This window comes from Centruroides sculpturatus, unplaced genomic scaffold (genome assembly GCF_000671375.1).
Source record: "Centruroides sculpturatus isolate CEXI.00-Female unplaced genomic scaffold, Cexi_2.0 scaffold530, whole genome shotgun sequence".
In the NCBI taxonomy this organism is placed as follows: domain Eukaryota; kingdom Metazoa; phylum Arthropoda; class Arachnida; order Scorpiones; family Buthidae; genus Centruroides; species Centruroides sculpturatus.
Genome location: NW_019386973.1, coordinates 482,761 through 509,040, shown reverse-complemented (window position 1 = coordinate 509,040; position 26,280 = coordinate 482,761). Strand labels below are relative to the sequence as shown.

General features: G+C 30.0%; 2 protein-coding genes across 2 annotated transcripts in view; one reads left to right on the top strand and one right to left on the bottom strand.

Annotated features, from left to right (window-relative positions):
* LOC111615995 overlaps positions 1–17,516 on the bottom strand; it is a gene marked incomplete at its 3' end in the record, with an annotated part of 39,774 nt that extends 22,258 nt beyond the window's left edge. The window contains exons 1-5 of the mRNA XM_023357440.1: positions 17,303–17,516; positions 14,646–14,708; positions 11,227–11,322; positions 7,167–7,250; positions 6,948–7,034 (exon numbers count right to left, since the gene is read on the bottom strand). Of these exons, the coding sequence (XP_023213208.1) occupies positions 6,948–7,034; positions 7,167–7,250; positions 11,227–11,322; positions 14,646–14,708; positions 17,303–17,446 (474 nt within the window). The remainder of the gene's footprint in view (positions 1–6,947; positions 7,035–7,166; positions 7,251–11,226; positions 11,323–14,645; positions 14,709–17,302) is intronic.
* A 688-nt stretch (positions 17,517–18,204) lies between these two features.
* Positions 18,205–19,215, top strand: LOC111616000. The gene is made up of 2 exons (XM_023357444.1): positions 18,205–18,389; positions 18,476–19,215. The coding sequence occupies exons 1-2, from the start codon at positions 18,290–18,292 to the stop codon at positions 19,108–19,110; spliced, it is 735 nt and encodes a 244-aa protein (XP_023213212.1). The 5' UTR covers positions 18,205–18,289; the 3' UTR covers positions 19,111–19,215.
* Positions 19,216–26,280: the final 7,065 nt, after the last annotated feature.

The window sequence follows — 26,280 nt, the reverse complement described above, 5'->3', positions numbered from 1 at the left end:
TGCATATATATATATATGTAAAATATAGTTGAAGAAATATTCTTTTGTTTCGTATAATGTTTACAAAAATAAAATTATTTATTAATTTATATTTATTTATTTTTTTTTTATTTAAAAAAACAACGCATCAATCCTGCCGCTTTAGAGAGAACACACCACAGCTTCCATAGCTGGTTTCTTACTGTAAAAAATTCAAAATTTAACTACATAACACTTTAAGTTTTATCTAAAAAACATGTATTTTTTTCATTTGGAAACTCAACGTGTAGTAACCTGTTACTAGGGTAAAACGATAATATTGTGTTAAATTGCTAACGATCATCCTGAATTAACGCATTGATTAATTATAACTGCTTGGAATACTTATGCTATAACGCACTCATTACTTTGATAATCATTTATGTACAGTATGGTTGGCTCTGAATAGCCCATCATTTTACAATAAGAAAAATACCAACCTAATAATTATTTATTAATTTACATATAAATAACTATTGGAATAATACTTACATCGATAGTGGGATACAGTTTCGATTCGTGAAAACTCAAAACTTGACCGAAACATTTGGAAAATTCTCCAAATTCCTGTTAACATAAATATCGCCTAGTTAGGAAATGAAGAAGAATTACTGTGATATTTAAAACTTTATTTTTGGGAACGGGGTAAGATTTTACAAAGGTAATCAGTTATCTCCTCAATTGTTTGAAAACACTTCTGTTGTTGAACACAGTATTTAGCGAATTCAATAACCCGAATAGAAAATATTAATTTATTATTCTTAGTAAAATTATTTTTAAACATAACTCTTTAAGTCTTTAAAAGGTTACAAATCCTGCTCTATTTTCACTGGTGCAATAGCGAGTGTTTGCTTGCTTCTCTTTATTCAAAGCTAATCCTAAAAATAAGAAACAAGGAAAAAAAATAATTACATATGTATTTTCTTAAATTGTATTTACATTTTCATCAGCGTCAACAGAATATATTCAAGATAAATATTAGTGTGAAATTCGATATTCATATAATTTCATAAAGGAATTTAATCCTTTAAATTTATAATAAATTCCTTTATTAGAGGAATTTGTTTGAACCTACAAAATCGAAATATAAAGTGCATGAGAAATTTATAACTCTTTCTATTTAACTATAGACATTCTTACGATAAAACCGTGTATAGTTTACAATACCCGGCGAAATTCGTCATAATGTTGTCATTCTAACACCAACTTTAACCTCACACCTGCTAAAACAATTGGTCACATGACGAATTTTCCCACCACAAAACGTATAAAAGCCATCCTCCTTTTCCTCTCGGGGGAGTCACCAATCGGACAGAGGTCGAACATCCTCTTGACCTTCATTGCTGTAAGAACCAGGGCTGTGGAGTCGGAGTCGTCAAAAAATCCGCCGACTCCGACTCCCTTTTTACTTACCAACTTGTTATGTATAAGAAACGGAGTTGGAGTCGGAGTCGGATGGTAAGGAAAAGTCGGAGTCGGAGTCAGTAGATTTTTACGCGACTCCACAGCCCTGGTAAGAACTCAATTGAAACTCCTGTGCCTCACCTCGCACCTCTTTTCGAGACGATCAGAGAAGAAATATCCATCCGATACTTCTCCTGAGGTTTGGAATATTATTGTAAACTCTCTCTCTCTCTCATACGTGAATTAGAAGGAGTTGTGTAATTTTAATTTCGTTAGTTAGTTAAATAAACTTTTGTTTTGTTTAAATTTATGTTTTTATTCGACTGTACCATCGTCTTATCGTCGACCCCTCCGATTCTCCTCCACTCGCATAACGCGTAACTGAACGGAACGCCATTCTTGACAAGAAAGTAGGTCACCGATCTGTGGCCGGAAAAAAAGGAATTCCCTCCCCGGCGGCTCACATTAGTAAAACATGAAGCTATTCGAAAAGGAATCGTATGTTACCAACACTTACCACAGTAAAGTTTGAGACCTCTAGAACATGGCTATAAAGATCCGAAAATTTCATAATCGAATCTTTCCAGCAAGTAATTGAAGAGAAAGCAATGATAAATACAAATAACTTCAGCATAAGCTTCAATTCCCTCAAATTAGTTGTGTCTTGCTACTAAACATCATACATTTCCTGTTAACAATAGAATCGTGCGAATCATCGATGTAACTCGTTTCGGGGCAAAATGTTTGGATTAAAATTAAGTGACTTTCGTTTCAAACTGGAAGATCATATTTTCAAAATTTCGGCTTGCTCTGCAAAGGCTTTCCATATTGTCTTGAGCTTTTAACACCGTACTGTATCTGTGTTCGATCCGGAAATTAGTTGATCGATCAATTTTGTCATTTTTTATTTATTGCGACGTCCAATTCATTATTTATAAAGTTTCCGAAAACGTTATAAAGAATAGGACTCCATCATTTTGACTTGCTATAACGTCGTAGCACGAGCACTCGTGGCAAAGCGTAAAACTATAAATTTACACTGTTTTGTATAAATGTTTTCTCTACAATTTTTCAAATTGTAGAGAAAAAACTCATACAAAAACAGTATGGATTAATTAACAAAATAAATGTTATTGTTTGTTAAGTTATGGCAACGCAATAGTTGGACGGTATGCCTTGGGGAATACTTTCTGGGAAGAATTTTTAAGGGCACTGGCTCCTATTTACACTTTACAGTCGTGGAGAAAACCCGGAAATCTTCATGTGGCCAGTCTGTCCAAGCGAGGCGCAAACCGTAGTGTTCAAGGTGCGAAGACTGCTTGGCCACTGGTGGGCTCCCACACAAAATAAACGTAAATAAATTATAGGATTTTTCAATTGTCTCGATATTACCGAAAATATTAAGTTATAATTTAAAATTTACAAACATTTCTAATTTGTGAGGAGACAATATCAATCGTTGTCTGGAGACAATAGGAAAATCATTGCAAACAGCGATAGTATAAATACGTTAATTTTAAGGGACTCTGGCTTAACATTTATATAACAAACGCAAACGCAATGGCTGACGACATTTCATGTTTTTCTATATTTTTCATTATCAGAAAGTTGGACTTCACACACTTCTGATTATACAATTAAAGAAGTACTATCAATTAACGCTCATGCAGAGAAAAATAATATAGCACACAATTACATATTTACACGAATATTTTTATCAATCTGTACGAGAAAAGAACTTGCTTTTCTCGTACAGATTGCTGAAAATTATATATAAAATATAAATAAATAAGCGGAATCATCATCGTCTATTTTTCAGTTATGTCGTTGAATCTTTCTGATACTCTTAAGAGTTTCATCACCATTCCATAATGGATATGGTCACAGAATTTTAAATTTGTAACAATTTGAAGATATTTATGAAATATTTATATGTAATAACGAACGACTATAGGAAGAGTGCAAGTAAGCAGAACATCTGAGAAGAAACGTAAACGTTCTGAATTTAATGATCAACAATGCAAGACAGTGTTATTCTGAAATAATATTTTATAACTTTCAAAGCAAAACATATGATGGCCGAAAAAAATTGACCAAAAACAATAGAAAACAAAAAAGAAAAACAAACTGTAAAATAACACAAATGGAAAGTTCAGTTTAACTGACAATTTTTTCTACTTGGAACATTTTATTAGATGATGAAGATTGAATTTCAGAGTGATAAACTGTAACTTGTAACTGTATAAACTTGTATTTTTACCAGTTGACCAGGGATAAAACCTCTCATTGTAGCTTTTGTCTCTCATCAACTAGTAAAAATAGTCTGATAACAGTGTGGAAAAGAACTGGTTGACAAAGTATTGTAGTGAAACCTTTTCGACTATTCATTATAATTAATTACTGTGATGACATTGACCCCTGATTGTGGTAGCAAATTAAAAAAGCGGGTTTACTCGATCTGTCTCCGTGTTGTAAAACAGAAATATTTTGAAATCCGAAGAAGGAAAAATTAACTTAAAATTCAAAGGATGACAGAACAGTACAAATCGCACTAATTCACATTACACCAGCAAAGGAAAGTCAGGAAATTTTACATGAAATATAGGTTTTCTTACTGAAACTCTTCCCAGTAGTTGTTTTACTTTAGTAAAATGCTATCGTTTTCAGTTTTAGTAGTTTAAACCCGTGTGGCATAAATACAAGTATGAAAAAAAACATGCTATTTATTACGGTTATTAGTCTTCTATGTTTTTTAAACGACTTGTAAACAAATGATTATTAATCCACTTTCATAGCATTGTTAGGCATATGTTTAAAGTGAATAAAATAGTTAATGCACAAATGTTCGTCAGCTCATATTTTAATGCAGTTTATATATCTTTTAAATATGTTCCTGAAATAAATATGTAAATATTAATTTTATAGAGAACTAAGACAGAAGTGCTGAAGTCAAAAGAGTATATCATACAATAGCAAATTATTATATTTTTTAAATTTGATTATTTTCAGCATTATACTCATAGTATACTAGTAGTATATATTCGATACACTGGGGTATATTATTTAAGAAATATGATTAATTTTAATTTTTTTCATCGAATTTGTTTCATTTTTCTACCATATGTACAACGTTACAAATGTCATGACTTACATTGATTAATAAACCATGTATATTGTCAGCAATATATTTTTCAATATATAAAAGTAACCAATCACTTACATGTTTTGATAAGAATAAGCTGAACACAGATACGTTTGGACTACGATTGTAGTTTCCCCTACATGTTGCAATGCAAAACTTATTCGGTATAACCCAGAAAAAACGTGCAACAAATAAGTATTTTATACTTTAAGTGAAAACGGACTTTTTATAGTTATTTGTCTAACTGTCCACCAATGGCAGAAATATAGAAAATCCTAAAAACCGAAAAGTAAACAAGAACTAAACACTCAGATTGCAGCTATATTCAAACTCTTCAGCTTGTGATTTTATCAAAGATACAATAAGGACAACTACCACTTATGTTTGATTTACCTGACTCTATTGAACTCTGGCTTTCTCTGTACAAGGAGTTGCACTTGAGCGATCTACCTAAGGAATTCATTCCTGAAAGATGTTTAAGAAAAGATGGCCCCTATTTGGATGTTACCAACAAAAATATAATCCAAAACGCTCTATGTGGCCAGCCCATTAGCCATGCTCGAGCCTACGACAAACTACCGGTGATATGTGGGTTTCTTCATTCACATACTGAAAGACTCTTATTAAAATTTAAAAAAATAACCTACTTCCTGGAAATGAAATAAGACGATAATTGGTAGATGTGGAACAAATGCTATATAGTTATCACAGAGTAATACTTTTCAATTTCAATTTCAAGTGATATATGCAACCTGTCTCAGTAATTATATAGTTCGTTTATTTTCGCGGTATCTCATTGTTTCAGTAAATAAGTAAATNAAGGATCTTTCTCTAATCAAAAACAAACCAGAAAACTGATATCTGAAAAATAAGGAACAACTTGCAATGATAAAATGTATATTAATTAAATAAATAAAACAACAATTCTATCAGATAATTCACTGCATGTAATGCATGTAAATAATATTAGTGATTATGACAGTAAAATAAAACACTTATTTTCAGAAGACTTTTAAAATAACTTTGATAAGCATTCTAATTAAAGATTGAGTCTCCAGATCTTATTATTCAAAATCCTTTGACTTTGTTGATTACTAGTCAAATAAACTTTTAAATCCATTTTGATTGTTTTAAATGTGATTGGTGTCTTCAAAACTGATAAAATTCTAATTTTTAGAGATAGAGTGAGTGAGTGTATGAATGCATGCAAACACGCTCACTCATAGTATAGAGTTTTTTAATAGAAGTTTAATTAAATATTTGATTTTGTTATTGACAAACTTTGTCATTATTTAATTCGGTGCACGCTTAAAGTCCAGGCCTGGCACACTAACGTGAATCCGCGTAAAGTACCCGTTAGGGAACGGCTATTTCCGGCACACAGTAGTGTCGATAATCGTTGGAAAGTTGGAAAAATAATATAGTACTTTACACTTTTAGTGAATCAGATGAGAATCAATCATTATATGATTTGGTAAAGGACATCCTACTCTAATGTTCTCCCATTCACCCACCACTAGTTGTTACAACAATAACCACTAAGTAAACAGTTTGTAAGATGCCTCATATAGTCTTCTCCTGAGGGTACTCACAAGGTTGCTGTTGCATTTCCACATTCTTTATATCATACAGTACTGTATTCATGCCTCAATGACTCATCATCATGACTCTTATCTCATTTTGTCAGTAAGGTCTGTCAATATGGTTCCTTCCTATGATTCAGACATTACCTGAATCATAAGAAGGAACCATAAGCTATGTTTTGCAGATCTGGCAAAGGTTCTAAATCACCGAAAATGTTGAAGACAGTAGCTATATTAATCAACCATGAGCAACAACCTCTGCTCAGAATCAGTACTTGACACTTCTGGCCTTTCATAATCCTAAGAATACTGCAAGAGAAATCCATTCTGTGTCCCTAGATGCCAACAGAGTCTCTTTATCAATGCAAACTGTTCATAACTAATTACATGATCCATCCCTGCGAGTTAAGTGATCTTGGCAAGGACCAAAGCTCACCCAACAGCATCATGCAGACCAGTACAGACAGGCAGTAGGTCACCAATTATAGACCTTATAAACATTTACAGCTAAATAAAAACAATTGTTGAATCAAACTGAAGTAATAGCAATCCAGATAAAGATAAAGATTTTATTATTTTAGATAGATAATATCTATCTAAAATACTAAAATGTATTAAATCCAAAAATTACATATCAAATTTATTGTAATATTGTTGAACTGTTTTCTAGAAACATGGTTAAAATGATATCTCTCTATTTATTATTATTTACTGCAAAAAAACTATAATGAATGAATTAATATTAATTTAATATATATTAATAAGTAATTAAGCTAAAATGAATAATGAGTTTACTATACCATTGCATTAATTTCCTTCTGGTAATTTATTAATTCTTGGAAATGACTGTTTCTTTTCTTATATTCATTAATATCCAATTCCACTTGCTGTAACATTAAAGAAAAAAATCAATATGATTATAAATTTTATTAATAATAATAACAATATCTCATTGAATGATTAACAGAATTATATTACATATAAATTAACTCAAATTATTGTAAAAAATACAAACTTACTTTTAATTTATTTTGCAATTTTTCACGTTCTTCTTCTAACATATTTATCTTATGTTTTAGTTTCAGTAATTCATCATCATTTGTCTATAAAGAATTGAGTTTATTTTAAAATTAAATGTAAAATTTAATTCTAATTGTGAAAGTTTAGAATTCTTTAAAAATCTATTACAGATATTCATAATAATACTAATTGAGCTGTTGCAAATGGAAGGTTTAAGTCCATTTACTTTTAAATAGAGTTGTTTAAAGGCTTACATTTGTACTGATTCAAAAATATTGGTAACTGATAATTATCTATTTACAAAATCATGGCAATTTTGAAGATCTTGACTTGTTTAAAATTAAAAAAATCATGTAGAATTGTAATGTTAACATTAACTTGATTTTTTTTAAAAATGGGACTTAAACCATTCATTTGCAGTGACTTAATTATATATTACAGCATATAAAAGGTATAATTATATATTTTAAAACATCAAGAACAGAACTTCAAATATAATATAATATATTTAAAACTAATAATTTTAAGCTATTTATGAATGGAAGATAAAGTATTTACAATCCCAAATAGTCTTTTTAATGCCATATTATCCCAAATTCAAAAATATATTGAAATTAGGTACTATAATCTCAAAATTATCTCTGACAAAAGAAAGAGAACTTCACTAGTTAAACATTGAATAGTTTAAAATTTGATAATGCTTTACAAAACAAGTTCATATATCTATATATAAAACAGGTATATATCCAGAAATTTCTGAGTATGGGTCACCCACATTACTAATGGCTTGCATAGACTTAGCATAGATAGGCTATCAAAACTACAATAGCCCAAGATCACTAGCAATACATGACTGTGCAAAAAGCTACCATATCAATATGGAACCTCCCTGCAGGTTACAGCAAACCAGTTATACACATGAAAATGTTCAATAAAAAAAGGAAAGGATGAACAAGAACAATCGTTAAATTTTTATTCTTCTTTACTCATAGTTATTCATGTAGCCAAGTATTTGAGTAATGCACTGCTTCAGCAGTGCATTAAGCAAAAGTAGTGTAGTGTAGTCTGATTTTTGACAAAAGCCAAATTAATGTCCTTTGGCACTTTCAGGTACAGTATGGAGACAATTACATGAGTTGTACATAAGTGTACCAGTAGAATTCTATGGTTCCAAATTGTATCTGCATGTGCCAAAAGACCAAAAGATGTTGATTGGTTTTTGTCAAAAATCAGACTACACTATACCACTCTTGTTTCATGCATTGCTAGAGAGGTGCCGCCATTTTATTAATCTGTTGTCTTATGATCTTGTGCATCATCAGTGTTGCCAGTCACAGTTGCTGTTGCCTCTAACTTGAAAGTTTTGTGTGTCAAAATTACTATGTTATTGACTTTTAATGACATTTTTCCAGTTTTCTACTGAATATGCCTTGTATTTAAATATCTGTATTATTGAAAAGTAAAAGCTAAAATTCTATTCATATTTTGCATGTAACCAACTAAAACATGTATAATGAACTCTACAGTTGATGTCAATATTCTACAAGAGACAAAAATCAATATAAAGAATGATAACATTAACAAATAATACCATCTCATATATTGACATGTATCTCTTTTTGTGTCAATCTCAGTGTGAGAAGCAGGGGGCCACAGGGTCACTCCCTAATGATGTCTTAATCGGCAACAGTCCGCAAAGACTGCTCACATTGTCATTTCAGAGGGCTTTTTATTGAGTGGCGAAGGGGTGAACAAGTCGACAGTTATCCATGTTTCGGAGTGACAGAAGACAGGTTTTTAACAGACAACAACAAGAATTTATTATATAACTAAACCCACAATACATATAACAAAGCCTAAGATTAAATGCAGTTAAATGAGGTTACATATACACTACTATGGAGTGGATTGACAAAAGTTTCTAATCAGTTTGCATGCAGATCTAATGAACTAGCTATTTGCTACTTCTGCTAAGAGAAAGTTTACAAGAATCTATAGATACCTCAATATTCATTAGTCAAATTAGATAATGTTCATTCGATCAGAAGAGAGGAATTCAAAAAGGACTAGCGATTATATGGCGGGTCTTCTTATTGTTGACTTGCATGGGCCAGGACAATCCATTCATGAAGGTTCGCTGAACTTGGCATCTAGTCGTCGATTACTCCGGGCACTAATTAATCTATTCACCTTCCTTTGGACTTGTATGGGATGACTGCCCAGAAATTCGGTGTCTCCACATTTTATGCTTGGTGCCTGGGAAAATGATCATGTGATCAACTATTGACATGTCAAAGGTTCATTTCCAGGTGGGAGCACAGGTTTCTTCCGATGACATTTAATAGCAGCTGTCCCTCTTTCACAATCGAATGTTTTCCTTTGCCATCTGGTTGTCAAAATTCCTCTCTGTTTGTTTAGAGAGAACGTCATCTGATCCATTCTAGAGTGATGTTTTTTTTTATAACAATCGCATTAAGAAATTAAATTACAAAGTCGTAATTTTGTGCGAAATTCTCTCATTCCTCCACTCAAGCCCAGGGATCACACCAGTAAGTGAAAGAAATGACAGAAAACAGTACTCTGGATATATCTAAAAATAACTACAATAACTAGCATATCTAAACCTAACATAACATAAAAATTCTTAAATTCAACAAACAATTTTCCATTAATATTTAACCAACCATACAACCATAAAATGCAATAAAAATTTCTTTATTCAAACGTTTTGAATCATCTGAAACGATCTTCATGAAATTACATTCTAATATAACAAATGACAAGCATTTTTCTAAAACATATTTGATTTAATGGAACAAATAAAATAACTGCATTTCATGATTACAGGATTAATAGTTGTACGAGTGTGCTATTCCTGTAGGAGTTAATAAAACTTAAATATTAATTTCTTATCTAATATTTGGCTAATTATAAGAATAAATTTGTATTTAAGTGATAAAATGTAATAATGTTACAAATTTCCAAAAATATGATTGAATATAGATGACATAATGTCATCTATACTCAATCATATTTGTAATTATGTGATTGTATTGTAATTACTTTTAAATATAAATATAACAATGCTTTGGATAAATGATTTTGAATATATAGGTGTTCTGCTCAAAAGTATCCAATATTAATTTGCCATTAAAAATGAATGGTTTTAATGATATATAAAAGCAACAAGTGGTGCGGATGTTGAATCATGAGCATTATTGTCCAGTCAGGGCTTTGCCATAGGATAAAGTGCAGGTCTTGGTCTCATATATCTGATAGCATGGTCACCAAGTTCTCCCAATATGAAACCCTTTGATTTATTTCTGCGGTAGTTACATGAAAAATATGTTTGTACAACTTTGATCTGAGACCTTCAGAATCTTCAGGAGTGCATCATGGCAGCCATCACCACTGTGAGACAGAGCAGGACATGCTGCAGCATACATAACAAAAAATTGCCTACTGCCTTGATGTTGTCGCCAACTGCTGGAGCATACACAGATTTGGTGAATTTTCTTTAATAAAATTTGGTGAGTTTTCTCTTATATAAAATCTTTGGTGAACTTATCTTTAACTGTTAATTTTTTATAGCCAAATTAAATTGGATAGATTCAAGTGGTATACCCTGTATTATTAACCACTTCAAATCTTTGTATGCATTTTGATCTTTACAATGGCCCCATCAACCAGTCTGTAATTTTTGTTTTCTTTAAGAACTTGACAACAGATATACTGACATTTATTCTGATGTTTACCTTTGACTTCAAACTTTGATATCTTTATAATTAGTAAATGGCTGAGATGATAAATATATTCTATACTATAAAAAAGAAATTGTAAAAATACTGCAGAATACCAATGACATTTTACAATCTTTGCTATGTTTAAAATTTTAAATATTAAAACTTTTTACTGAAAAACAAATTCAGATATTAAAAAGTAATTATTTATCTTATATCCTTCTAACTAAAATTTATTTTTCATATTTCAGAATTTTTATTTAGCTTATAGATTCCTATATATTGATATATACATACAGATTTTTAATATTAAACTTACCTTTGATTTATTTTGCCATACCATACATTGCTCTTGCAATTCTTTAACTTCTTCTTTCAATATAATTTTTTCCTTATCCTTGTCATTAAACTTTTCCTAAATAAAAAGGAAAAACTTTGTCTTTTATTGTATTTTCTTAATCTCAATTTGTATTTCAGAAAAGAAAAATTATTTAAATTAAATTAATTGAATTATTTATTTAACATAACTAAACTAAAAATAAATTATATGATAATTTTTATTTAATCAAATAAAATTCACTATTAATAATTTATTTCATTGCCTATTGTTATAACAATAAGATCAAATGGCTTAACCAAAGCTTTTTACAAAAGCAGAATAAATAAATGAAAAATGTTAGTTCTTGATAAAATTTTCATTTAACATAGAAAAAAATGCTTTATCAAAATATTCCCTATGAAAATGTCAATTAACATCCTGTGAGACATTCAAATGATACAAAATGATAGTAATATATATATACAAGATTATATGAGTGAACTTGTTTGACAGGAAAAGGATGTATGTACTGTATTGTTTCTGTGTGTTTTGGTGTCTATTTCATTTAAATATCTAAAAATGGGGTAATGACCAAGAAATGAAATTTGGCATGGTAGCTTGTATATAAGGACATTGATGCTACTAAACTTTGGTGGTTAATGGTCAAGGGAATGGGAAGATAGATGGTGTCATGCAACATATCACAAATGAAGCTCAAACTTAATGAAAGATTTTACTTTCTTTTAGCATTTACAATTTTTTTTATAAAACTCATCTCTACCCTCAAATTTAAGCCTTTTGCCACTTTATAATAATTAATAATGTAAAAAATTTACATAAAGTATCATAACAGATGACACCAACACAATTTTGTGATAAAGTGTCTTAGTGTTTTTTGCCAAGAAGTTACACGACTTGTTGGTAGATTTTTTATTGTACAAATACTGGGAAAAAATGTATTAAATTTATATTTGGTAAAATGCACATTAAATATGTATTTAAATTATATAAAAGAATACAATAAATCACTGATTTAGTTAACACTATATAATAATTAATCTTTTTCAAAATTATTTGGTCAAGAATTATAACATATTTGACATACTGCTATGAAGTTATGTTATATATTTTGTTCAGTCCATATTAATACAGTTATCCATCATATAACATACTAGTTATGTTTCAAAAAAAGTGCCATGTTATACAAATCCATGCAATACAAAACAAAAGACTTACGTAAAACATAGGATTACATTCCAGGCATTAACAAAAGTATACTATTCTTTTTCATTACTAAGAGAAATATGTTTATTAAAGCAATCAATAATTAATTAACAATCACAATTAAACATGCTGTATTAAGTGTTAATATTAATTTTAGTTAAATGAGGGCATATTCTTTTTTACAAAATATCATTGTCATCTCAGCTTTTTTGTTGATCTTGATCAGAAGTATCAACAACATTATCATAAATTTTATTTTAATCATAAAAAAATTTTTATGGATGATGAAATAAAAATATGTTATTAATCAAAAATTTGCTCTAATGGGTTGCATTTGTTCAGTCAAGTACTGAGCAACGTTTTTCTAGAATTTGTGTTCGTATACCAAATTGTTTGAGTACTGAAATACCACTGTATTTTGTTCATCATTTTACGAATGATTGTTTACCTACAGTTTAAAAAAAAATTTAATAGCACTTATCTAAAACTGTTTAAATAAACTTTACTAAATACAAAGATTAATGTATAAAAACAAAAGACAGTGGGTTTTAAACACTAAAATCTAAAAGCAACGATGATGATACCTGGTTGATAAAAAAATCTAGGACAAGGAAGAAAAAAAACTGTACTATTAGTTTTCATTAAAGTAAACTTGACAAAAGACACAAAACAAACTGAAAATTTCAATATCATAGAGCATGGTAATTCTGTATAGTAGAGCTCAGCCACACATCTGAAGTGTCAAATTTGACCATTAATATCTCAAAGACCAACAAACAAATTTGGATGAAATTTAAATATTCAGTGTCCACAATGAGGACTACAGAAGTCTTAAATTTTGAATAAATTCATTGGATCATTCTGAATTTACGCAATCCCAAATTTAGCTTTTTTTCCATTAGATTTACAATGAGAGAAATTTTCATGACACCAAGCTACTGGAAAATCTAGAAGGAGTCTGCATATGCTTAATAGCTCTTTTGAGAGCTGACCACCTCTTTTGTGGTCCTTTTAAAGGTTTAATTTAAAAATATTGAGTATTTATAAAATTATAGCTCATTTTTAAAATATTAACACTTTATTGGTCAATCATCTACCATATAATGTGACTTTTGATATTACTTTTAATCTATTAAGTAATACAAGCCTAATGATTTAAAAATAGAATATTTATAAAGTAATGATCCTTTTACTTTTGTGGTTCTTATGCACCTATACATAAAAAGGGAAAGTATTGACCCTCTGAGTTTTTAGCAAATACCACATTTTGATGTATATAGATGATAGAATGTTTGTTTCTCTCTGTTCTTAGCTTTTTGTTATAGTTATTATTATATTTATTTTCTGAGATATTGAAGAAAATATATACCACTACATAAACCTGGACACCCCACCCCTTCTGTAATTTTACCCCCTCATTAACTCCTAGATCTTTTGCATGATCTTTACCAGAGTTCTCCTGCTTATTCTCTGGGACTCTGAGGAAAATATAGACTACAAAAAATCCTGCATAGCCCTGATTTAACCCCCTTAATAACTTTTAAACCCTTTGCTTGATCTGCTCCAGAATTTCATGCTTGTTTACTAGAACTCTGAGAAAAAATCTGCATGCTATCACATGAATATATCACATGAGTTATGAATATCACGAAAACTATTCTCTTATGAAGTTATTGATGACTGAAAATACTTGAAATCCCCGTGAAACCAAGTTGAAAAAGTAGAGCTCAGCAGAAACATTAAATAAAGGAAACTTTTTAAACTTGTGGCATAAGAATAGTGGAAATAGATTTGACATTAAGACTCAACATGTGAATAAACTGCACATTACACAGACTACAACTACAGGAAGTTTTGGAAGAAGCAGTCATCGTAATAAATCAGAAAAATAAGCATTGTCACAGAAAAAGGCTTTAAGCTTTATTGGGATACAAATGACAGACAGTCATTTGTATCCCAACAGTTTATACAAGAAAAAGTTTCAACCATTTTTATAATCATTTGAATTCATTGGATAAATCCAAAAACATTTAAATGCTACATATAAATGTACTGTACTGTACATAACATATTCACTAAAAGATAAGTAACTATTTGCATTTACTAAATTTACATATTCAATAATTAATTATTGGCATTATAAAATATTAATATTTATTATTATTATTATTATTATTATTACAAAATATATCAACCTCATTTAAAAATCTCTTCTCCCAAGCAACTCTCCTCAGAAATGGATGAATTTCCTTGTTAGTCTATATAAAAATTGAAAAGTATAATTAATATTAATTGGTTTTAAGATTTTAAAAAGTATCGCAACAAAACAAATTTGAAACAAACTACTCTAATAACAAAACATTCTTAATAAAACATGTTTTATAAACAAATTTTAGTATATATACAAACAGTAAANCAAAAAGCTCTCTGATATCCAAAGTCGCAACAAGTCACTGAATTTTTTTTCACTGATTTTCCTAAAAATTATATTATTGTCAAATTCAAAAATTAGATTGGACAAATTTTGGCATTTTTACTTACACTTATTTTAATTTTTTCTACATAGTAAGTTTATCTACAGTCTATATTTCCATATAAATAATTATATTTTAGCTCATTTGTGGCAATGGGCCAGATGAGCTGACCTTGCGGGCCAGATCCAGTCCATGAGTTGTAGTTTGGTGACCCCTGCACTAAAGCAATGCCACTGAAAATTAAAACATTCTAAACATTCTAGCATAAAAATGCATTAAGTGATTCGTAATTACATTTTGCTAATATTCAGATTAATATGCTAATAATAATCTCATTAAAAAATTCATATGTTTACAAAAAAATATCAAAATGTTTGAGGAAGGTCTTATAACATAAAATCACTATATAAATGCTGTGTAGGTTAAAAACAGCATTTAATGCTTTTGTAATAAAAAATTAAGTGATGAATATATAAGAAAAATAAAACACAGTAGTACCTGCTTATTATAATCACTTTGGGACTTCCATTCTGATAACAATAGCTGAATAAACAGATTAAGTAAATAAGACTATAATTAGCAGAAATTTTAGTTTCATCAACTCTGACATTAATAACACATTTTAAAGCTTTAAAGAAATGGTTTGAAGGTTATTAATTAATTGTAATATACCCAGCATTTAACTGAAGTAACAAATGCCAGAAATTTATACTAATATACTGCAAGAAAATCATGGTTAAAATGATTAATATAACATTTTAAATTTAAGGAACTGATTGAATTATGATTACAATAAGCAAAGAATTACAAATCTGTTTTAGGACAACAATTCTGATAATATTAGCACAGTGATATAAATATCTATGATTACAATAGATAGGTTCTATTGTATAAAAACTATAGTAACTATGCAATAGTTTCCATACATCAGATAAAAGTATAGCTGATTTTTATTTTTCCATATTTGTAATTTATTACTTAGACTAAATGTTAATTAGTTATACATTTTGTATGTTATTTCTGTCTTCTCTTAGTATATATTTATACTTTATAAAAATCATACTTAGATTAATTGTTATTTGAATCCTAACTTTAAATGTTATGTTCTTGTCATTTTGCCATAAACTGTCACTTTACAATTAATCTCTAAACCTGAAGATGCCTGCCTATTTAGGATAATGAAAAAATAATTTTTTCTTTTTGACTATTCAGAGCAAACTACTGTTTTGCTGTTAAGTATTAAGAAGATTTCTGTTTCTTTGTGAATGGCTTAGTGTGTTTTCAGGAAAGAGAATAGAATTCTATAATTAACAAGCACTGAACATTTTTCAATATTTTTGCATTTCAATTAAAAATAATAACATGTATCCATAATGATTATATTCTTTACACAAAACCAAGACTATAAACACTTAACATTGATCTATTTAAGGTTTTTCACATAAGTATATTTTACAAAACATCTTTGGCAAAAATGTAGAATCTAGATTTTTATCACATATTATAGTATTTAAAGTATTTTTTATACTTGTATAAGTTCTTGTTGCTTTTATAAGATGTTTCAGTATATTTTCATCCTTCAAGATTATAAAGTTTATCTCTGTTTAAGTTAACTTTTACATAATCAATTATTATAACAAATATGGATAAGTTGAATTCCATTTTTCTCCAAAATTTCATGTAATATGGAAATTGCATCAATAACACATCTTCCCTTTCTGAAACCTTGCTCTTTCTCTACAAACTTTTTAAGTGTATTATCGAGCTTCAGTGCAGTTAATAGTAATGTTATTCGGTTTATTTAATAGTCGTTACAGCAATTTTTATGGTACAAATGCAGCTCTGAATGACACAGATGGTAACTTATCAGGGTTGTAGACCATTCACATTTTGGGAAAAAGTGTTTCACAAATGATCAAAAATAAACGACAGCAATCTCTATTGCAGCCTAAAGTTATAGTTAAGCTTTTGCCAGAATTAGAATTACCACACGATACGCAAAGAGGAGAATACGTCCTCCACTTTTTACTTTAAAAAAAATGGTTATAATTTTTACGCGTAATAAGCTTATCTGGAATTTACATAACAATCACATGTGCATAACAGTTAAAATGTCAAAATGTAAATTTACTTTAAAAAGTTTTTTAAACTTTTTAAATGTTATTAGTATATTTAAACACTAAGATTAACCAAATAAATAAATATGGTATAATTATATATAAATTTAATTAACTTATTTACTCTTTAATACTATGTTGACAATATGATAAGAATGAAGAATCTCGAATAGAAAAGAATCAAGAAGCTATGGAAAAATCAATGGTAAAAGTACATAATTCCCATATTATGGGTTAAATTAATCATTTTCATTACTTTACCTTAATCAGTGGCAATTTTCTATTGAACATATTAACAACAGTTTTAAGCGTAATTGTGACATTTTCACTTTTTCTAACCGTAACAGTATTTATGGGATTATCATTTTTACAGTTAACACCCGTTTCCCTATTAAGTGGCATCATTTTTACTCTTCGCAGCCATAACACGTTCTTCGGATTTCCCAAATCTGTACATTACGATAATCACGTGGACTTTCCCGTTTGTATTTTCTGTAGCCAATCACAAACTAGAATATATAGATCTTACGTCATTGTTTCGTCGTTGCTGGCGCGTGCGTAATTTTTTTATTTATTTTTTATTTTTATTTATTTATTTATTTACTTTTTTTATTAATTTAGAAAGAATTTTCTATTTAAACTTATAATAAAGCTTTATATTTTAATGAAAATATATTAAATTCATCTACATTATAGTTTTATAGATAAGATAATAAGAAAAAAAAATGATATGAAGAGAGATTACAGAATTTTATTACACGCAATTGATTACGAAATAAAAATTTTATTAGCTTTTTAAAATAGTAATTAATAGGAAAATATCATTTTATAGAAGTTAAGTACCAGTCGACCCCCCCCTATAACACTGTTGATAATTACGTTTTATATGAATTCCATGTTGTACGAGTCACTTAGATTTTACAAATACGTGTGCCGGGCTGTGAACGGCTCATGTATTTGTAAAATCTAAGTGACTCGTACAACATGGAATTCATATAACACGGGATTATCTACAGTGTTATAGGGGGGTCGACTTGTACCGTCTTTCTTCGGCTGCAAAAATCATATTAATCGACAAAAAAAATGTTAGTTACTATTGATATAATTCCTTTTATACTGTATTTCAATGATTTGTCGGTTGCTGTGACAACTAATTTAAAAAAAAAAAACTCTGTTCGATGTTCGAATTTTGAGAGATCGAACGTTAACATATTTTAATACTGTAAGAAGTACTTTTTACAAGCGAGGATGTTTCCTAAGAAAGTGTTTTTCTTTATTTTTGCTTCCTTGTTATATTTATCAATTGATAATTCTAATAACAGAGAAGAACCAAATGATACATACACAGGTATTTGTTAATACTTTTAATTTATTCCAAATTATTCTCTAAACGCGTAAAAGAAATATTTTTAAACAAATTAAAACGTGTTTCAGGAATTAAACAGATCCATAAAATGGCTATGGGAGGAAGTGGAAAAGATGATGGTTATTTATCTGGAGAAGATTATAAAACAGAAGAATGTGAAGAAGAAAACATTTTTTTGGGTATTTTCGAACATAGCAAACTCATTTTAAAATGTATTATAATGGGGCTTTGGCGACTAATTTTTCCAATCTTTGTTTTTATTGGAAACTTGTTGAAAAGTATCGTTTGTCTCGTGGCCAATTTTATCGATTTTATTTTTAAGTTAATATGTAATACATTGAATTGTATAGTGAATTTCATCAAGTGGACTCTTCGTCGTCTTTATTATTTTTTCACGTATCCTTTCAAGAAACTGAAGTGCTGGATTTGCGGATGCCCCTTTTCTTTGGACCAACAAGAATTACAAATTCCAACACCATCCGAGAATTACCTTACTCATCTCAAAGACAATGTCGTGACAATCCGAATTTATTGCCAGGAAAAAAAAGAAAAAGAATGTAAGAAGAAAGTAAAATCTCCGTGTGAATGCAATCCCAAAGAAACAATTATGATGCTTAATAGATTTTTTCAAAAAATATCAAAATATGTTGACGATACTATAAAGCGAATAGGTTTACTTTTGGCCGTGAGAAATGTCTATTAAAAGGCATGCTAAATTGAAAAAAAACCTATAAAAACTATAAAAACATTAACAGAAAAACTCAAATATAAAATTGATATCCTCAAGATTGAAAAATTTCAAAATTTGTCACGTAATAATTTATTTTGGATTTTAAAAATTAACTTATGAAGACGAAATACTTCTCATTTAAAACAACTGCCTTATATAATTATCATAAATCTTAATTTTCAAGAATATAGACCTATTTATGATTGATTTTATTAGCATTTAAATTTCAAATTAAAATCAAGTCTTAATTTATTTTTTGTTTAATGATTATTTCTTAACATATTTTTTTTTAGATTAAAATAAAAATAAATTTATCAATTTACAGAGGGTGATTTGATAATTGTGACTCACTTTTTTGCTTAGTTTCTTTCACAAAGTACCCGTCGATGAATTGTTTTTGTCTGTTCGATGTGTTCTCCATCTCGTTGGTTTACAGCGTGACATCGCCGTTTCTACGATTCGAAGACCTTCTTGAAAGTTTCGACCGATACTGATGACCACTCCTGCTGAATTACTTTCCAAAGACAATCTAATGTAGCCTTACGAAGAAAAAGACGTTGCTTCAGGAAGCCAAATCCAAAGAAATCCATGGGACCGATATCAGATGGTTTGGTTGTCCTCTGCAGGAATGTCATTCGGTTCACCATCAGCCTTCAACATCTAGAGATAAGTGGTTGTATATCTAGTTGTTTGACTAGATGCTTTGTCAGGATGAAGAGTCACATTGGCTTCTCCAGGATGCAGCTTTGGAATCTCGCATTCCAAATATGGTTTCAAAATGTTCTCCACATATTAGTTAGCATTAACCTTTACAGTTTTTGGCACTCTGATAAGAGGAAGTGTTCCCCGGCCCGTCATTCCTCCACCAATCATAAATCCTTCAGGCCATCTTTCGTGACATTTGAAAGCCATTCTTCTGGCACTTCCTGTCCGGGCTGCAAGTACAGAATTTTTCGAGTTCCATTGCAATAATCAAAGTACATATATGCTTCATCTACGGCAGGGGTGTCCAACCTTTTTGTTTTTCTGGGCCGCATTGGAAGAAGTCAAGGAGTTTTGGGCCACCAGCAGTAGCGTAGCGTAGGGGGCGGCAGGGGCGGCCGCCCCAGGCGGCACTTTTTTGGGGGCGGCAAAATTTCACAATAAATAATAATAATATCTTGTAAGAATTTGAACCATTTTATTTCATATTTTCGTCCACCTACGACTCGGACTGATTGAAATGAGCACGGCAATAGTGTTACCATCCATCCGGATAGTCCGCGAATCGACTCGCCGTCCGAGGATATCGTGCGCGACCTGTTGACCTTTTTTTATTTTTTTTTTTTTTTTTTTTTTCTTTGCTTGTACGATTTATTCGTATATATATACACCTTCAATATCCAATAGAGCTAGGTCACTTGCGTTACTCTTATCCAAGTCTCTCTAGTCGCTAACTGTAACTGATTTAGAACCAGCATGCACTGCAAATTATTCTTCGCATTGCAAAATGATATACTCATACGTCAGGAACTTCTGTTCGAACAAACCTCACCTGCCGTCCAGGTCGGCGATTTTAAAAAGGTGGCAACACTAGCACGGAATTTTTCATTACTTATTCTGTGACGAAACTGAATTTTAGTCTTTTAAATTGAGATACCTAAATAAGGAGGCGGTGAAATTTTCCTCCACCCCGGGCGGCTGACACCCACGCTACGCCACTGGCCACAAGTACTGTATATATAATATATACTTGTGGTTCAATATACAAGTATATTTAAGGATTAACATGTCTAGATTATAATAAAAAGTATTAAAACTTTATCAAGAAAAAGGATATTTTAAAAATTACTTCTACAGACACTTTCAATTTTTACTTAGAAATAGATAAATTCATTTATTATAAAGGAGACAAAAATTTATTTGAAAAACACAAATATTTGTTTTATTTGTCTCTAATTAATAAAAAGCAACGAAATGCCATTTTAAAGTGCATTTTTATTCAACTAATATAAATAATATGTAGCCCAAAAGTAGCCAAAGCGCCAAATAATATTTTTTACGTCAAACAAAAAAAAAGTAGCCACATTTGGCGCAATGTAGCCAAATCTTGCAACGTTGGAAAAAATACTAAATAAAGTTGGAGTTGTGAATCAAAGGATTATAGACCCAAGTGCAGGAAAAAGAGACAAAGGACAAAAGATAAAGAAGTGAAAAAGTTTGAAAAATTACGGGTCCGTATTTACTTGACAAAAGATCTATTTAACCTTTCTCACTACTACATCTTTTGTTTTTCTCATCTTTTCCTCCTTTTCCCAAATTTGGGTCTATAATCCTTTGAGTCACAACTCCAGCTTTATTTAGTAATCCTTCCTCATTCACACATTTCCAAGTATTTGAAAATATTTCCTTTCCACTCAAAAATAAAATACGAATAAAAGTTTACGGCTTTGTGAAACTTCTTTTTTGAGTTTATGTCGTTGAAATAGATAAATAATAAAAAAATTAAAACATTTTGTCGGTTTTGTTTACACGTTTATTGGGCCGCATGCGGCCCGCGGGCCGCGGGTTGGACACCCCTGATTTAGGGTGACCATGTACTCAGTTTTTTTCTTCAGCTTCTTCTTTTGCTTTTTTCTTGGTAGCTGCTTGCAGATCTTCGTGTATAATGGTGTTAACGGTGAACTGAGATATACCCAGACGTTTTGCTATAATCCTCTGGCTAGGTGGATTTTCTTTTCTAATAATTTCCTTAACTTTCCTTATCTTATCCTTACTCCGAGATTTGCGAGCCCTTGGAAATATTGGGTGTAACTCACCAGAAGCACTGACTTGTCGCTTTTTCGTTTTGTCACCAAGAACTCTAATAACTGTAGACTGGAAAACTTCCATTCCATTCTACTTAAGGGCTTTTACAGTAGCGCAGGATAAAAGAATTTCTTTGGTAAAAAGCTTGATGCATATGTCAACTTCGCTTGCAACTGCTGCCTCTATTTTTAGAACAATCGAACTCAAACGTTCTTATAATGCAAAGAAAAGCAACATCTACTAGTTTTCAAAATATAGTAGTAGAATGTAAGATATCCAATTGTGAATTTGAGTCATAATTAGGAAATCGCCCTCTGTAAAAGAGAACTGTGTATAGTATCATATTTTTCTTCTTTTCGTGCTCTATCCTTTCCGGATGTTGGCTGTCATCACTGCCATCGTATTCTTATTGCTGTGTTTTCTGAAGAGTTCTTCCGAAGACATATCACACCATTCCTTCAGGTTTCTCAGCTATCAGATTCAACGTCGTTCTGGTTCTCTTTTTCCAGAGATTTTTCCTTGTATAACGAATTGTAGGATTCGGTACTTGACACCATTTCTCATCACGTGGCCGAAATATTCCAACTTTCTGTTTAATGGTGTCGAGCAGTTCTTGTTGTTTTTCCATTCGTCGAAATATTTCTACATTCGTCACATGTTCTACCCAATGTTTAATGCTGTTAAATGAAATATTAAAAATTCAGAAACGAAGCTTATGATTGTAAAAATGATTTTCATGTAATATGATGCAATACCGCACATACAGGATATGCAAACATCTGCAAGTCAACAATTAACATCTGCAACTTCTCAATACGATTTTTATAATGTTTGCTAAACAATGTGTCATTATACGTCTGATTTTTAGGACACCTGAAGGATCCTCAACCCTATCAAAATTAGAAAAATAAATTATGAAATGGAGATAGAAGCTTAAAAGCTCGAATTTAACCTAAAATTCGTTACGCCTATTAATATATTTCCTATATTATTACTTTATAAATTTAATAATACGTAGTTTAGTTCTAATTTCTGTTAACAGATGGAGGTATGTTTTATTTCACAGTCTTCGAAATTTAATTTTTTCGTAATTTAAATAATTATATATTGTTTTACGTAGATACATATTAAATATTTTTTAAAAATTAATCAATCAAAAAAAATAATTTTATTTAATTAGAAACAAAATAAAGAATAAGAAATTTGAAAATTATATATATAGTAGTTATATCTTTCAATACCAGATGGCAGCAACGTCGGTCAACAATGAAAATTTTAAATTTATATACATAACATTGCTGTGTTTTACAATTGCAATTTTTTTTTTAATGCCGTTATTTAATTATTGCTGTTTTAATAAATATTCTATTTAAAATTTTAATTATTATTTAATTGTAATTTATTAACCTTAAATAGTTGATATATTATCTTGTTAAGCATCCATATAAATAAGTCGGTATTGTTCTAAATAATATAAGGTTAAAAAAAACACCGGTTTAATTAATATAAGTGATTATTGTAAAGTTCAATTATATTTTTTCTTTAATAAACTTATGAAGTAGATAATGATAACTGATAATTGCGCGGTAAGTCTAATAGTGTCAGTAAATGTTAACAGTTTATTTCAGTCTGTTTGTCGGGTTTTTTTTATCTCAATAATTAATTTTTCCAGCCTGGGAAGTAGGAGGAGCCATGTTACAAATCATGTGAGAAAATAACATGGATCGACATATTTCGATACATTCGCTATTACTTTTTGTCTTATGATTGAATGTCTTATGGGAAATTTCACAGTAGCATTAATTATAGAATCGCTTTATCTTATCTTACGTCTTCATTGATAATTATCGATAAAGATATCAAAGGAAAATTTATTCTAAACTTGAATTTTCTTTACACAAACTTAATTTGATTTGTTGTTTAAATAGGATAAAAATCGAATTAAACGCTAACAAATAATCAAGTTATTAAAATAATGTTGTATTTAACCCTCTGAAAACCATAAATACGTATAAATAAATCTCTTAGACCAGGATCAAATTTTGGAGCCCTTCTATATATGAATCTCAGACCCTACTCAATGGTGGACTTATATTTTTGGTACTCCGAAGCTCTGTTATGAGGCCCCCTTTGCAACCAACAGTAGGACCAACAAAATCCAAAAACTTACTGTTCTTGTAAGGACCTCAAAGCCCAAATGGAGGAGAACGGAGTCCTTGAAAATGGGTCATGCAATAAGCCACTTTCCAGCGCAACACGGTTTGGGTAATCTTCTTCAATGGATTATTTCTTCAAATTCAAGCGCTACATCTCGGGTTTTGATTGAAATTGCTCACTGGGTTATCTGACATGTCAAATTCACTGGTATGAATAAAAATATTTCCTAGGCTATACCTTATGGTTTTCGAATTTAGGGTATTCGATATGAAATGGGTGCTACAACATATTTTAAGATCAATATTAAGTTATTCACCACATTTATTTATGATTCTACCATTAAAATAGTCTTATTTTAATAGCAATTTTTAAAAAAATTTCATCGATTATGTTGAAAAGTTCACTCATTTTCTGTAGGGCTCCTCAGGAATTAGGGCCCTGAAGTTTAAGCTCTATTAGTTACATATAGAGATCCGTCATTACCTCCGTTTTACAACAATTTCAAGTACTGTATACTAAGATTTGCGATTTGTTATTCATCAATCTTTAACAATTTCCACCCCTCAATTTCTCTTCAACAGCTTTTGGGGGTCCATACATTTTGTATTCTTTAGTTTAAAATTTCTCAAACGAAACTTTCAAAATCACATTTAATACATTCGCAGTTTAGAAGCATCTTCTCCATACACAATACGAGTAAAGCGTGAAACATTTATGTATATAGCTACATTATATAGCCTATATATATTACGAATTTCATATTGGTCTAAGATTGGTGTAAGACGTGTATTAATTCTTCTAAATAAAATAATTACATGATATCTTTTTATATATATTTTACATTCTAATTAACACTTTTAACATTTTATTTAAGGAAGATTATTCAAATTATTTATATTGTATAGCTACAATAAATTTAAGATTGCGTGATCTTGGATACAATTCTATTGAAGTTAGCAAAACTAATCAACACTTGATTACGGGTGAAAGCAGATTTCGTCAACTTTTCCAATTAATTCGGATCTCACAGACGACGACATAAGATAGATGAGATATTCTGTTAAAAGTCATTAGTCAAAAGATTGCGTGACCAATGATCAGTGAACAACTGACATATGTCTGAGCTTCATCCTCCCATATCATTATTTACATGGGAAAAGTATATAATTACATCGAGTTTTCGATATATTTCGCATATTATAAACACTTATTTTATATTATTTTAATTATTTATTATAGTAGTATCAATTAAAGATACGTAGTAGAGTCTTTGGTATGATATAGATCCAATAGTGTTCAACGGAAATTATATTAAATAAATATCGAAAAATTATTGTTTTATTGGAACTAACTATATATAATTGTCCTTCGATATATAAACAGCATTGTTTTCATAACAATAATACCTGACATATGGCAATCGATAGATAAAAAAAAAGAAAGCAAAATAGCTATCATGAATGTCACCTCGACGGAAATCGTGTCCTGTTAGGTTAAAGGTCATCACAGTTTGTAAATCTACAACACGCTGATCTGTCAATTCGTTGTTAACGGTACTCATTTCTCAATAAGAGCGATTCTTTTAGTCTCACGCCATTTTAAGAACAATGATAAATGTGTTATTTTCATCTCGTTTTCTACTTTCTATTTTAAAGTTTTTCGACAAATAAATTAAAGATTTATAAGGCAAGAGTTACTAATTATAAATGATTCATATACATTTTCCTAATGCTTCACATATAAATTAATTCATTCCAGTTAAATTTTGAGGACAGAGAATTCAGTGTTGCGTGGTTTCAATTATAGAAATTCGACTTAGACCGAACATGACGTCAGGGGCCTTTAGGCTGTCACGTGCCGAACAAAAAAAAAAAGAATTTCGATTTTTGTCTCGCAAACTAATTAATTATTTGTAACTTTTCTTTTTTTCCTCTCTCATTTGTAATTTATATTTGATAAACTTTGCAAAATTCATAAAATGCATGGAACAAAGTACCAGTCGACCCCCCTATAACACTGTTGATTATTCCGTTTTATATGAATTCCATGTTGTACGAGTCACTTAGATTTTACAAATACGTGTTCCGGGCTGTGAACGGCTTACGTATTTGTAAAATCTAAGCGACTCGTACAACATGGAATTCATATAAAACGGAATAATCAATAGTGTTATGGGGGGGTCGACGTATAAAATTTCTA